This window comes from Mesoplodon densirostris, chromosome 10 (genome assembly GCF_025265405.1).
Source record: "Mesoplodon densirostris isolate mMesDen1 chromosome 10, mMesDen1 primary haplotype, whole genome shotgun sequence".
NCBI classification, from domain to species: domain Eukaryota; kingdom Metazoa; phylum Chordata; class Mammalia; order Artiodactyla; family Ziphiidae; genus Mesoplodon; species Mesoplodon densirostris.
Window position 1 is genome coordinate 56922831 of NC_082670.1, and position 14859 is coordinate 56937689.

At 47.5% G+C, this 14859-nt stretch overlaps 1 protein-coding gene across 2 annotated transcripts in view; it reads right to left on the bottom strand.

Moving 5' to 3' along the window:
- Positions 1 to 14423, bottom strand: part of OSBPL10 (oxysterol binding protein like 10) — a 294376-nt gene extending 279953 nt beyond the window's left edge. The window contains exon 1 of one of the 2 annotated variants that reach the window (XM_060109530.1): positions 13686 to 14423. In XM_060109530.1, the coding sequence (XP_059965513.1) occupies positions 13686 to 13966 (281 nt within the window). In that variant the 5' untranslated portion in view covers positions 13967 to 14423. The remainder of the gene's footprint in view (positions 1 to 13685) is intronic. The other variant, XM_060109531.1, reaches the window with a different exon arrangement.
- Positions 14424 to 14859: the final 436 nt, after the last annotated feature.

Genomic DNA, 14859 nt, shown 5'->3' on the forward strand with positions numbered 1-14859 from the left:
AATAAAGACTGAAACAAAACAAAAAACACTAAAAATACCAATAACTGCTACAATGCTGGAAAGGAAAAGGAAGCAAGCCTTTAGATAAACAGAAATTCAGACAATTCCATGACACGGATAACTGCGATTTAGTCTCTTCCAAGTTAGGTTATGCTTTGCTTTTGTTCAAAAAATGACTTCGCCCAGACTTAAACTTGATTTCACAAGTTTAGTCCTATTTCTTTGACACAAAGATTTTCTAAAGTATCTTTATGTCAGTCCTATCTTGTTATTCAATGTGAGGAAAAATATATAGAGTTTTGGCTTTTAATATTCTTTTCCTGAATTTCAGCTCACCCCAAAGGAATCACAAAAACTGACGTTTAACAAAAAAAAAATTCAGTTACAGGAAACTCCAGATTAACTAAGTGACTACAGTAGTGTTACAATGCACTTCGGGGCAAGGTATCAAATGGAGACCTCACAAAAAGAAAAAGGCATACATTAGCCAGGCGAATAAAAATGACCGCCAAGATTGTTGCTAGTACAGAAAGTGACAAAATATGAAATGCCACATATATAATAAGTATGCAACAATGCTCTCTCAACAGCACTAGCAACACAAGTTACCTTTTGTCCTGTTCCACTTTTTGGGACCAATACATGAAATGAGTCAGCTGGAACAGGCACACAGAAAAGCTCTGTGCTGAGCGGTTAGCCAAAGGGGTCGGGAGGCCCATTTTTAAGGTATTAGTAATAGGGTGGAACTCAGCTACACGAGAATCCCAACAGCAAAATGGATTCAAAACATGTGACCCCATTTTAGCCAAAGTCCACACTCTGAGCTTCATGACCTGGGAGTTCTCCATGTCAATCAAGATTCATCTGTCAGTACTTCCAAAGAGTCACAGGGCCCCTCAGCCAGCCCTTGGAGCCCGAGTGAAGACAGGACAGTACAGTAAGAAAAGATATGACTAAGAACTACAGGAGGCAAGTGGCAAGGCTGTGAAAGCTCTAAACATACAGCCCAAAAACAGTGCCTGTTTCTGACCAGGGAAAACCCACCAGACATCAACTACCCACAGAAGGAAATTCTGCCCAGGGGAAGGCTACAAAATCACTAATTACAACACAGGGGCCCTTGTTGGGGAAGGCCAGGGCTGAAGAGAGAGTGACTGAGGGATAAAACAGAGCAATGATTACCTTGCAGTGGAATGAACTGCTGGCTTACCCTGAGGCAAAGCCCTCAGTGATCTCATCTATAAAATGAGCAGGTAGAAGATCTCCAAGTTCCTTCCAGGGTAATGGAAAGAAAACACGCTCCAGAGTCAGACAGATCCTGGCTCCACACCTGACTAATTGGGCAACTTAGGTCACTCTATGCCTCAGTTTCTTCATCTGTAAAACAGAGATTCCACCTGCATCAGTTAGGGTTAGATTTGGCTGCGAATAGTGACTTAAAAAAAAAGCTTATTCCCCCAATCACAGAAAAGTCCAGAAGATGGCAACCCAGGATTTGTGAGGTGGCTCAGATCAACAAAGTCATCAGAGGCATCTTCTGCCTTGATAGCCTTCATCCCAGTCACCTAAAGACTCAAGACGACTGCTGGGGGACTTCCCTGGTGGTCCAGTGGGTAAGACTCCGTGCTCCCAATGCAGGGGGCCCAGGTTCAATCCCTGGTCAGGGAACTAGATCCCACATACATGCCGCGACTAACGAGCCCACCTGCCACAACAAAGGACCACACATGCTGCAACTAAGGAGTGTGCCTGCCGCAACTAAGACCCAGTGCAACCAAATAAATAAAATGAATATTTTAAAAAATGGAGGATCTGCCATGACTCCAGGTATCTATGAAAAAAAAAAAAAGACGACTGCTGGAATTCCAGCCATCATGTCTGTATTCCAGTTTCGGCCACATGTCTACATTCCAATAAGGAAAAAAGGGGAAAGGTACAAAGAAGGTTCCAGGAAACTACTATGTGACCCCTCTGCTTGTAACCAGAATACAATCGCATGGCCATCCCTAGCTGTGAGGGGGGAATGAGGGGTGCAAATATAGTTTTATCTAGGACAAAGCACACATCCAGATTAAAACTGGGGTTCTATGACTATAGAAGAAGGGGAGACTGGATAAATCTGCAACACCTCTCATCCCATGTTAAGGATTAAATTGTAAATGTAAAGTGTCCGACACTCCCTGGGCCCACAAATGTATCCCTTCCCCTCTGGCAGTGCTGACATTGTATGACTTGTGGTCTCCACGGCTTGCGATGTCCTTCGGGAAACAGGCTTTTCCAGCCTGGTCTCTCTTTTACTGGCTAGTCTCTGGCCACAGCCCGTGTACCACCTGCATTCCAGCCATACCAAACTATCTCGCTCCTTCCATGCCTCCCAACCTTTGTACTCACAGAGCTTCTACCAGGGAAGCTCTCCCCAAGCCCTGGGCTACACAATGAACCCCCTAGACATCCTAGGTCTCCCCTCACCTGCCACTTCCCCTCTATCCCCACCACGTAGGGCTCTCCCCAGGTGCTTCCTCTCAGGTAGCATCACCCCCCCCACACCACCCCACCCTGTATCATAAGTGCTTTCTATGGGCCACGCCCTGTTCTAAGCCCTTTACACACAGCTTTGAAGCTGATCCCAACAACCCTATGACACAGACACTATAACACCCCCATTCTACAGATGAAGAAACCGAGGCACAGAGAGGTAAACTAGATGGTCCACGGCCACACAGGTTGTAAACAGCAGAGCCAGGATGCAAGCACAGGCTGTTGGACTGCAGAATCCATACCCTTTGCCACCACATGAGGCTGCCTTGACTCCCTGACTGAGGGGTCTGCATGTCATTTCAGACCAGGGATGGTCAAACCACAGCCCACAGGCTAAATCCAGCCCACCACCTGTTTCTGTAGATGAAGTTTTACTGGAACAGACACACCCAGTTGTTTACAATGGGAGAGTTGAGGAGTTGCCATGGAGACCACAGAGCCCACAGAGCCAGATATTAACTGTCTGACCCCTTATAGGAAAAGTCGGCCACCCCCGTTTCAGGCTGTCAGCTCCATAAGGCAGGGCCTGCACTGTGTTCTTCTGACCCCCACATCTCTCAGGGCATTTGTTTATTTGTTTTTAATTGAAGTATAGTTGATTTACAATGTTGTATTAGTTTCTGGTGTACAGCAAAGTGATTCAGTTATACATGTACATATTCATTTTCATATCCTTTTTTATTATGGTTTATTACAGAATATTGAATATAGTTCCCTGTGTTATAGAGCAGGACCTCATTGTTTATCTATTTTATATATAATATTCAATAGTCTGTATCTGTTTATCTCAAACTCCTAATTTATCCCTCCCCCATCCCCTATTCTCTTTGGTAACCATAAGTTTGTCTTCTATGTCTGTGAGTATATTCAATTTTGTAAATAAGCCCATTTGTATCAATTTTTAGACTCCACATGTGATACCATACATTTGTCTTTCTCTGACTTGCTTCACTTAGTAGGATCATCTCTATGTCGATCCATGTTGCTGCAAATGGCATTATTTCGCTCTTTCTTAGGGCTGAGTAATATTCCATATTGTGTGTGTGTGTGTGTGTGTGTGTGTGTGTGTACCACATCTTTTTTATCCATTTATCTGTCAATGGACACTTAGGTTGCTTCCACATCTAGTGCTGTAATGAACACTGGGGTGCATGTATCTTTTTGAACTAGAGTTTTCTCCAGAAATACTGCACGGCATTTGGTATACACATAAAAGGTGCTCAACAAGTACACGGGGTGTGAACATCCAACAGGCCTAATTACACAGAGAGCAGTGTGTTTGGGGGCTGATGCTGCCAACTCATGCAGGGCTTGGAAACTCTCCCAACTGAACAACCAAAGGGGCCAGAAAAACCACCGTGGTGGCGTTCCCTGAACTGTTCACAACCCATCACAGTAGTGACGGAGTGACCATTGCAGCGACGTACCTGTTGCCTAATCTACTTAATTCCCCCAGAACAAGGGGCTCACAGAAAGCCCCAGCCCCACGCACACTCGGGAGAACCTGAATCCCACGGCTTCCTTGGTGGTCCCCAATATCTGCTCGTGGCTCACCGGCCACATGACCAGCACTGCAGATAAACACAACACATCCTGGAAAAGAGTTACTAAAAACTGAGGTCGGTCGCCTTTCGACTTGTTACATTTTCATCAAAATATTTCTAGAAAGGGACCAAACCACATAGAAACAGAAATAGTCCTTTAAAAACTACCGCACAATGTGAAAAAGTTATTCACGGCTCAAATGCCTTCTCCGACCTTCAAAGAACAGGCTTGTGGACCACATTTCCTGATTGTATTGTTATTATTATTATTATTTTTTTTTTTATGGCTGCGTTGGGTCTTCGTTGCCATGCGAGGGCTTTCTCTAGTTGGCCAACGGGGGCTACTCTTTGTTACAGTGCGCAGGCTTCTCACTGCAGTGGCTTCTCTTGTCTCGGAGCATGGGCTCTAGGCGTGCGCGGGCTTCAGCAGTTGTGGCACGTGGGCTCAGTAGTTGTGGCTTGCAGGCTCTAGAGCACAGGCTCAGTAGTTGTGGCGCACAGGCTTAGTTGCTCTGCGGCATGTGAGATCTTCCCAGAGCAGGGCTCGACCCATGTCTCCTGCACTGGCAGGTGGATTCTTAACCACTGTGCCACCAGGGAAGCCCTGTATCATTATTCTTCATAACATTACACAAGGCACAAATACAGCACTTTCTTTCTGGGCTGTGACCATATCCAATCGAGTCTGGGTTATCAAAACCAAATTCTGGATGGTTTTCTTTCTAATTCTGTCTTGGCCAGGCCCGAAATCCCATCAGGAGCCGCCCAGAGGAAATGAGCAAAACACCTCCCATACTTCTGGCACAATCATCTCAATCCTGCTTTTAGGACACAAAGGCCCTCATCTCTCCTTTCCTCCCAGGGTTCTCAAACAGCTGTCCGCTGGAGCACACCCTGCCAGGCCAGAGGCTAGGCAGCCAATGGAGACCAGCATCCGCTACACAAATCAAACCATTTGTCACCTGGGGCCCTGAGTGGGGGAGGAAGGGCTGAGAAACAGCTGCATACTGGCTACGGCTGGGTCAACAATGACCACCAACTCACCCTCAGGTTCCACGAAGTCCCCCACTGGTCTGTTTAAAATACCAGACACCCAGCAAACAAACTACTGCATGCTAGGCACTGTGCCAGGCCCGATGCATGCAGGAGCTCACAGCAACGCTACGAGGCTGGCCTCATGCACAGATGAGGAAACCAGGGTCCAAAGAGGTAAATGACTTGTAAAGGTCCTGCAGCAAAAACGAGGCAAAGCTGGACCAGCAAGGGGGTCTAAGCACGTCACCAGCCTGTGCTCCTGCAGGCTGTCCCCTCAGAAGCAAGGCGATTCCAGAAGGAGGCAGTCCCAGCTTCCAAAAGCTCCCCAGGTGGCAACACAGAAGGTGGCCGGGATGGGAAGCAATGCACTCATTTACACACTGATGGTGAGCAGTGAGAAACGGTCCAGCCACTCTAACAGTTTCTACATGCACCTCTCCTAGGACCCTACAATTCCAACCCCAGTGTTGAGCCAAGAGAAATAAAGCTTATGTCCACAGACTTGTACACAAACAGCAGCTTTATTTGTCATAGCCAAAAACTGGAAACCACCCAAACGTCCACCTACAGGTATATCAATAAACAAACTGTGGTATATCCACAAATGCACTATGACTCAACAACAGAAAGAAACCCAGTATAAACTACCGATAGGGGCGGCAATGTGGACGCATCTCAGAACATCTTTCTGAACTAAACAAACCAGACTACGAAAAGGATATACTGTATGGTTCTAACTACATGAAACCCAAGGAGACAAAACAAATTCATGGTGATAAAAATCAGAAACAGATTGCAGGGAAAGGGGAATGGACTGGAAAGAAGCACAAGGAAACTTCCTGGGGGTGGAAACGTTCTGTACCTTTTGGAGCGGTGGTTACATGGTATAAACAAGTATCAAAATTCAAACAGAACACCTAAGACCTGTGTATTGTATGTTAATTATAACTTTAAAAAGAAGTCCTTGGACTAAGGAGTCATTCTGATGATAAAATGGAAAACAGATTATCATGATTCCTTCCAAAACTAACTGCTCAGTAGAACTTAAAGAAACCCCAAAGAAACCCCAATTTGCCCATTAAAGTAAATTAGGTTTACTCACAGGCATTAGAAACAATTTCCCTCACAATATTACCTACCTAATATTTGCCCAAGGGGTCTGTCTGGCAAACAAAGATGAATGAGCCCATCAATGCTTCCTAACAAGTCCATTATAGTCATGACAGCAACCTGCACCCTTCCATGGGAGAGATGGCTGTCACCATGGCAACTGGTGGAAGGCAGGAAAGGTGGATGGGGAAGGGAGCTGGTGAGCTAAAGAACCACCTTAGAATTATGACTGTCGGGATGCAATAACCCCCACCACCAAGATGTCCACATCCTAATCCCTAGAACCTGTGACTGTTACCTTACACAGCCAAGCTTTTGGCATATGGCAGATTGATAAAATTCAGGATCTTGAAATGGAGGGGTTATCTAGGTGGGCCCTAAATGCATTCATAGGAGTCCTTCTAACAGGGAAGCAGAGGGAGATGTGACACACACAGAGGAGAAGGCAACAAGAAGACAGGCAGAAACTGGAGTGATGCGGTTACGAGCCAAGGAACGCAGGCAGCCACCAGAAGCTGGAGGAAGCAAGAAGCAATTTTCCCTTAGAGTATCCGGTGGGAGCATGGTCCTGCCAACACCTTGATTTCAACCCAGTGAACCTGATTTCAGACTTGGGCCTCCAGAATTATGAGAAAATAACTTCCTGTTGTTTAAAGCTACCAAGTTTGTGGTCATTTTTCATAACAGCCATAAGAAAACTAATACAGACTGGAAGCCTTAAAGCTGTACTGCTTCTGCCAGCAGTCTACATTCCCCCAGTATCAACTCAAACTCCTAAGAAATTAATTTATTAATTTCAAATTAATAAAAGGGTTTTTTTCTCTTGAAAGAAAACATCAGAGAACATCTCATTACCATGGGTTAGGCAAAGATTTCCTAAACAGGACTCAAAAAGAACCAAACATAAAGGGAAAACACTGAAAATGTGACATTAAAATTAAGATTTTATGTTTACCAAGACACTAGTAAGAGATGAACTGGCAAACCACAGAGTGAAAGAAGACAGCTGCCTTCTCTAATATGCACTGCCTGTGGGCGTGTGTACACAGACCCATCAATTAACTTGTATGCAGAAAAGAACTTTTACAAGTCAATACGAAAAAGGCAGATACCCCAATATATAAATAGACAAAGGACTTAAATAGCACCTTACAAAACATGACATCCAAATGGCCAATAGATACATGAAAAGACGCTAAACTTCATTAGTCTTCAGGGAAGGCAAATCAAAACCACACAATGAAATACCACCACACACCCACCAGATTGGCTACGATGAAAACAACAGACGATGTCAAGTGTGCAAGAGTCTGTGGAACAGCTGGAACTCACACATTTCTGGTGGAGTATTAACAGACACAACAACTCTGCAAAACTCTCTGGCAATATCTCATAAGGAGGACATTTGCATTATCTCCACTCCTAGGTATCCACCCACAGACAGGCATACATATTATTTCCCAAAACTATTCATATGGGCCGAAAACTGGGAAGAACTCAAATGTCTATCTGCATCTGTAATAGGTATAAACATATTTAGTATATTCACACAATGGAACACCAAACAGTAGTGGAAATAAACAGACCACAACATGGATGGGGCTCTCAAACATAATGTTAAGAAAAAGAAGTCAGATACAGAAGATCACATCCTGTATGATATGAAATTCAAAAAAAGGCCTAACTAATCTACGGTACTAGAAAACAGAATAGTGGAGCCCTCCGGGGCGGGGGTTGAGGGGATGACTGCAAGGGATGGGGTTGGGGGCTGTTCTTTCTTGATCTGGGTGTGCTCTGTGTACGAAAATTCATTGAATTATGTACGCTTATGAGTTGTGTACTTTTCTGAATGTATGTTAGACTTCAAATTTACCCTCAAAAACTCAGTTATTCAGAGATTGTGTGAAAAGGTGTGGGCAGCTTTCCTTTTTCTCAATAACGTTTTCGAACCGCAAAATGGATGCAAGTTCACCTTAGGGGGAAAAAATAATGGAAAAAAGAGAAGAGAAGAAAATAAAAATCACCCACAATCCCACCAACCAAGGAAAACTGTGGTAACCATTTGGTGTAAATCTCCTCAAATACATGTACGTTTTAAAAGCTGGGGAGAGCTCCCCTGGTGGCACAGTGGTTAAGAATCCACCTGCCAATGCAAGGGACACAGGTTTGAGCCCTGGCCCAGGAAGATCCCACATGCCGTGGGGCAACTAAACCCATGCGCCACAACTACTGAGCCTTCACTCTAGAGACCACACAACTGCTGAGCCCACGTGCCACAACTACTGAAGCCAGCAGGCCTAGAGCCCGTGCTCTGCAGCAAGAGAAGCCATGACAATGAGAAGCCTGCACACCACAACAAAGAGTAGCCCCTGCTCACCGCAACTAGAGAAAGCCTGCGCGTAGCAAGGAAGACCCAACACAACCAAAAATAAAAGAACAAATAAATAAATAAATTTTTTAAAAAAGAAATAAAAGGTGGGGGAGGGGACTTCCCTGGTGGTGCCGTGGTTAAGACTCCATGCTCCCAATGCAGGGGGCCCGGGTTCGATCCCTGGTCAGGGAACTAGATCACAAATGCATGCCGTAACTAAGAGTTTGCATGCCACAAACAAGGAGCCCACGTGCTGCAACTAAGGAGCCTGCCTGCCACAACTAAGGAGCCCGCCTGCCGCAACGAAGGAGCCCGCCTGCCACAACTAAGGAGCCCACCTGCTGCAACTAAGACCTGGTGCAACCAAATAGATAAATAAATTTAAAAATAATAATAATAAAATAATTAAAAGGTGGGGGAGAGAGGATCCTGCAGGGAGTGATTAACACACAGCAGGTTATAACATATATAATATATTACATATATTGTGTATATTACATATATTACATGTAATATGCAGTTTTGTAACCTAAGCAACCGCCCCTTTATTATTATTGTCAATGAAACGATCTAGTGTCCCTAAACTATTTGAGTGCAGCCTCAGAACAATCTGACAACCCGGAGAGCAAGATGTGCAAATCCTTCCAAAGTACACAGAGGCAAGAACGTTAAACCAGAGCAGTGATTTTCAACCCTAGTATCACCACCAATTACCTCTAAAACTACTGGAATACCCAAAAACCATTCATTTTAATGCAGTATGATTTTTAAAGTTAATATATGCCCCTACTGGCTTTGCTAAATGGGCCAGGTGGCCCCAAAATCCTGGGAAATCACGGCTGGAGGCTAAACACTACCTTCTCAAAGTATGTTAACGCAGATCAAGACAAAAGCAAGCCCTGGAAATCTAGTCCCTAAAGGTCCACCCTGGGTGGGTTGTGGTGGGTGTGAAGTCAGGGTGAGCATGTCTGCTGAGCCAGAAGACAAAGACTGATGGTTGCAGACAGCAGGGCAAATGATAAACATACTAACTCAAGGACAAGGCTATGAGCAGGTAGAGAACTAAGAATTATAACAGTAGCAAACACTGGCCAAAACAGAACTAAGTCCTGGTTTGATTTCTTCTCTGTCATGCATTCCTTTGCTTACTCATTCAGTAATACTTGCTGAGCCTTTATTATATGCCACACCCTGTTCTAGGCACTGGCAATATAGCAGTGAACAAGACAGGTGAAATTATTCTCTGTCCTCAGGGAGCTAACACCTAGTGCAGAAAGACAAAAGAGTAAAATGCGGAGCATGTCAGCTGGCGGTTAAGTGTTTAGGAGGAAAAGCAAGGAAGGGAGATGGGGATTGGAGGCTGGAAGAGGGAGTAAGTCACTTCCCACAGAGATGTAAATGTCTGGTTCCAAGTTTTAAATGATCTCTCTCCTCTCAGAGAACTCTAGGATAATTACGTTAATGGAGTCCCAGAGTCATCCCAGCATTCAAAAAACAGACCAAGAATTTTATGGACCAGAAAGGGTCCATTTACCATGGGGCAAACTGAAGATCCAATAATAGCTCCCACTTCCCAGGATCCTGAACTATTCTCAGGCCCTTATACACCGGTGTCTTCATTTAATCCCCACACTGAACTAATGAGAAGCATAGGGGTAACACCATCTTCGACATTTAACAGATGGGAAAACGGAATCCCAGTGCAATTAGGGAACTGGCCCAAGGTAACAGGTGTGCTAAATGCTGATGTCAGGACACTGCTCTAACTTTCCAAATAAATGTCCATTGGTGGCCTGAGGTTTTCTTTTGCCAACACTCATCTTCCTTAATCCATTCAAGATTTGCTTTTCAGTGTTTTACTGAGTTCTCACAACCCCACCAATCACCTGAAAAAGAATTAGAAGCTGGTTCCTTTTTTTTTTTTTTTTCCGGCCGTGCAGCTTGTGGGATCCTAGTTCCCCAAACTGGGATTGAACTCAGGCCCCCCGCAGTGGAATCACAGAGTCCTAACCACTGGACCACCAGGGAATTCCCTAAATATATATTTTAATATTTGTAGCACCTACCTCTTTCTGAAATTGTATTCATTTGTTTAGAGGCATTTACTCTTTAATGCCATCTTACAAATCTTTACCATGCTGTAATGTCTGAAATATTTTCTTTAAAGAACTATAATAATGGATTATAGAAACTCCTTAATGGGTATTCCCTCCCCTCCCCTCCCCACTTGCCCCGGCTCTGATTACTTCAGACTTTCTCAGACAATGAGAGAGCCAACTGTCCTGGACATGCTCTCCTGAGCATGTCCCACCTGTGTAGTTTTCCCTCCCGTCACCTCTGTTTATGTCATTTATTTTGTGTTCTGGCCACACCACCTTCTTCAGGGCATGGGGATGAGGATGAGAATGCTACAAATAAGTTAAGGCAGAATATGATACTGAATGGTAAAATATAAGCTTTACAGCAACTTGAGGACATGCAAGCAGACACCAGAGTAAAGTGGTGACTAGGGGTTGACTGGTGTGAAGACCTAGGAGCCGGTGGAGGATGTTATCAACAGCATGGCAGCCTGGGAACACTCACTACGAGGCTGGAGACTTCTCATTAACTGCAGGCAATTTGAAAAGAACTGCAAAGGAACACACCATGAGGCCCCCCAAATGCAGGGAGCTTGACCCAGCCCACCTACTTGCACCAAGGCAATTCCCTGGACTGGGGAAGGGTGGGCTCCTTCCACTTCTGAATCCTGCGACCCCTCCACTACTTGATGAGAAGATGCCCATGTGTTTTTGTTTGTTTGTTTGTTTGTTTTTGCTGTACCTGGGCCCCTCACTGTCGCGGCCTCTCCCGTTGCAGAGCACAGGCTCCGGACGCGCAGGCTCAGCGGCCATGGCTCACGGGCCTAGCCGCTCCGCGGCATGTGGGATCTTCCCGGACCGGGGCACGAACCCGTGTCCCCTGCATCGGCAGGAGGACTCCCAACCACTGCGCCACCAGGGAAGCCCTGCCCATGTGTTTTAAACACTGGAGTAGCTCCAGAGTAGCTGGAATGGTGCCTCTGAATAATTAAATGGACAAATGAATATATTCTCAAAGTTTCTGTCTTTGTCCTCCTCCCTCTTCCTTTTCACTGACCCAGATCTTCCTTTAAGACCCCTTGAGAAGAAAGTATGCAGTCACAGCCATCACAGATTTTCTCCGGATCACTAAATGGACCCTTGGCCACAGATGTGGGAAACAAAACCTGACACTGAGACATTAACCATTAGAAAGGGACAATGCTTTTGGAGTCAGTGGTAGACTTCAAAACCGGTGCATCTACTATGATGAGAACAAACACTGGCAGGCAGCTATAAACCACAGTAAACAAACTCAATAAAGATGAGACCTCAGCAGCACACACAGTACATTTCACCTGTGTAGGCTGCAATCAAGTACATGTTGTTGTTGTTGTTGTTGTTATTATCATTATTATAAATTTTGCCTCTTCTCAATCTGGGCTTCAACCTAAATACTCCAGTAGATTTAGATACACAAAAGCATGAGTTACTCCAATTCCCCCTAAATCCACTCCAAAGAACAAATCCTTTAATATACATTGCAGGTAAAATGCCATCCCCAAGTGAAATAACAGTAATCCAGGGTAAAAGCTCTGTTGGCCTCATAAGCTACTTGGGAAAAAAAGCATTAAAGGTGACTGTCCAACACACAAACCAAATGCTATCACCAGCAAGGCATGGTGAGGTGCCATTAACAACGCAATTACCAGGAACTGAAATCAGATTCAGTCCTCTCATCTGTCTCCTCTCGGCACTCCACCCATCCTTTCAGCTCTCCAAGAATTGAAGGGGAAAAGGGAGAGGCAAGAGGCTCTGGGCACTGGGGCTATTTTAAGAAATAAAAGGATTCAAAAGTTAAGGTGCAACTTCCAAGAACACAGTAGCAGATCTCCAAGGAAACCCCGGTGAAAGTTCTGTCTATAATATCAACTCAGGTTCCATACGTAGGAAGTCTTCTTCCTCTTAGTTGAGTTTCATGTAAATAACTGCCTGCTGTTTCAGCCGTAAACAATCTGAAACTTACAAAGGGAGAGAGGACCAAGTACTCTACTAACCAGCAGAGAGAAGCAGGAGTTCCCAGGATGTGATTCAAATCTCAGAAGCATCCTTAAGAACCCCAAGTCCTAATATCCAAGGGCTATTAAGGACCAGACACAAGATCTCATCAACAGCCTCTCCAAAAAGCCCCATTCTCCTTGCATGGATATTTGTATTTTCCTTTGACTTGCTTTTGAAAAACAAAGTTTAAAAATGTCAGCAGCAGTACCCCATCTGCTCCTTTCAAGTGTTCCTCACTATTCTCACTACTCAGTCCACACAGCACCGCGACCCCTTCCCTTGACACCCATCCTTCCACGTGTCCATAACTAGGCTTCCCAACTGTGAGGGTAGAGTGAGCAGGGAACTTCAAAAAAACACCTAAAGGGGAAAAATAATAATAATAATTTAAATAGCGACCTGCCATTTCGGAAGGGGAGAGAGTGTCAAAGGAAAACAAACAAAACCAAAAAAAAAAAAAAAAACTAAACTCCTTCCATGGAGGCTCCCGGCCACCAACTGGGTAGGGGGCTAGCATGCGCGCCGGAAGCCGCCGAGGGTAAGTGGCTGGTTTCTGGTGGTGGTGGTGTCTTTAAACGACAAAGTTTTAAATGAACTATGATATGGGGAGAATTGCTGTGATGGGATCAGATGTACTAGCTCTTTCACCCAGGCGTCAAGCACGCCCCCTCTGCCTCCCGTCCTCAGCCGTTCTCCAGGAGTACGGGAAACCGCTAGCAGTCAGGGCCCGGAGACCAGCGCGCTCGCCCGCCCGACGCTCCAGTCCCAGCAGGAACCAGGGCTCTCCCTCCCTCCCCGCCACTGCGATGCGATCCCGGGGTGGGGTGGCGGCGCGCCGAGGGGAGCGAGGACCTGGGAAGGGCCCGGGTGCCGAGGCGGCCCCGGCTCGCCGGCGGCCCGATCGCGCGCGCACACACTCACACTCACAACAAGCGGCGCGCAGGGAGGGGCGGGCGGTCGGCGCGTTACCTGTTCTGCCAGCCCTGAAGGAGGTTGGTGTATTTGCTGAGCACGCCCTCGAGCGCCGGCTCCCTCCGCCGGCCGCTTCCACCGCACGGGCTAGCGGCCACCGAGCCCGGGCTACTGCGGCTGCCCCCGCCGCCGAGCCCGGCGGCCGCCGACCGACCGGAGACCCCCCGGCCCGCTAGGGAGCAGGAGGGCGAGGAGCCCGCCGAGGTGGCGCGGCTGCTGCTGCGGCTGCTGCTGTTGCTGCCCCCGCCGCCGTCTGCGCCCTGGGCCGCTCTCTCCATGGTTCGCGCGCGCCTGGGACGCGGGTGCCCGCAGCAGTGGCGACCCCGGCGCTGGAGCTCCTGGCGCGGCGGCGGCTATAGCTCCGGGCACCCGGGCCGCGCGTGGCTGCTCCAAATCCCCGGGAAACGCCTGACTCATACAGGAGGAAGAGGAGGAGGAGGCAAAGAAGAGCTGGGAAGGAAGCCAACGGGGCTGGATGCAGCTGCGGCCGCCCCTCCTCCGGCCGCGGCCCGGGCCCCGGCCCCTCCCTCCGCACTAGTTTCCCCGGCAAGTTCGGAGCGGGTGGCCGGTTCGGCAAGCCCTCCTCCGGTTCCTCCTCCTCTGCTTTCCAGTCCCCGCGGCCGCTCAGGCCCAGGGCTCGGGGCGCTCCCAGCGCCAATGCGCAGGGTGGGCACGCCCGGAATCCACACCCTGCCGCCCCCTCTCGGATGGGAAGGTGCGAAAGGGAATCTCCGCGCGTCACTCCCCACCCCCCAACCACCTCGGGACCTGGAGGGAGGGGCGGTCCCACCCACCGGGTCCACCCGGATATGGACCCGCCCGGCCTAACGCCGGCTTACGCGCACACTCTTCTCCGTCTTCCGCACTGAGCCTGGCCCGGACACACGTACACGGTCACCTGGACATCGACCTCACTGGCCGAGCCAAGAAACAGGGCAGGGAGGTTCTCCGGGCTCTCCTGTGCGTCTGGGAGGGGAGGGCAGAGCAGGTAAGCTCTCCCGGGGCATTTTCAGCCAGCGGAGTTATGGCATAGTGGACACCAGGGCCGGGACCGGAGGCAAGAGAACTTGGGTTCCTGCGAGTGCCTCCTTAAATTGAGCGTCCTAGGCGCCGCACTGCCCTCACCCTAATCCCCACCCTGATGGACACACGTAAACCTGGCAAATCCAAC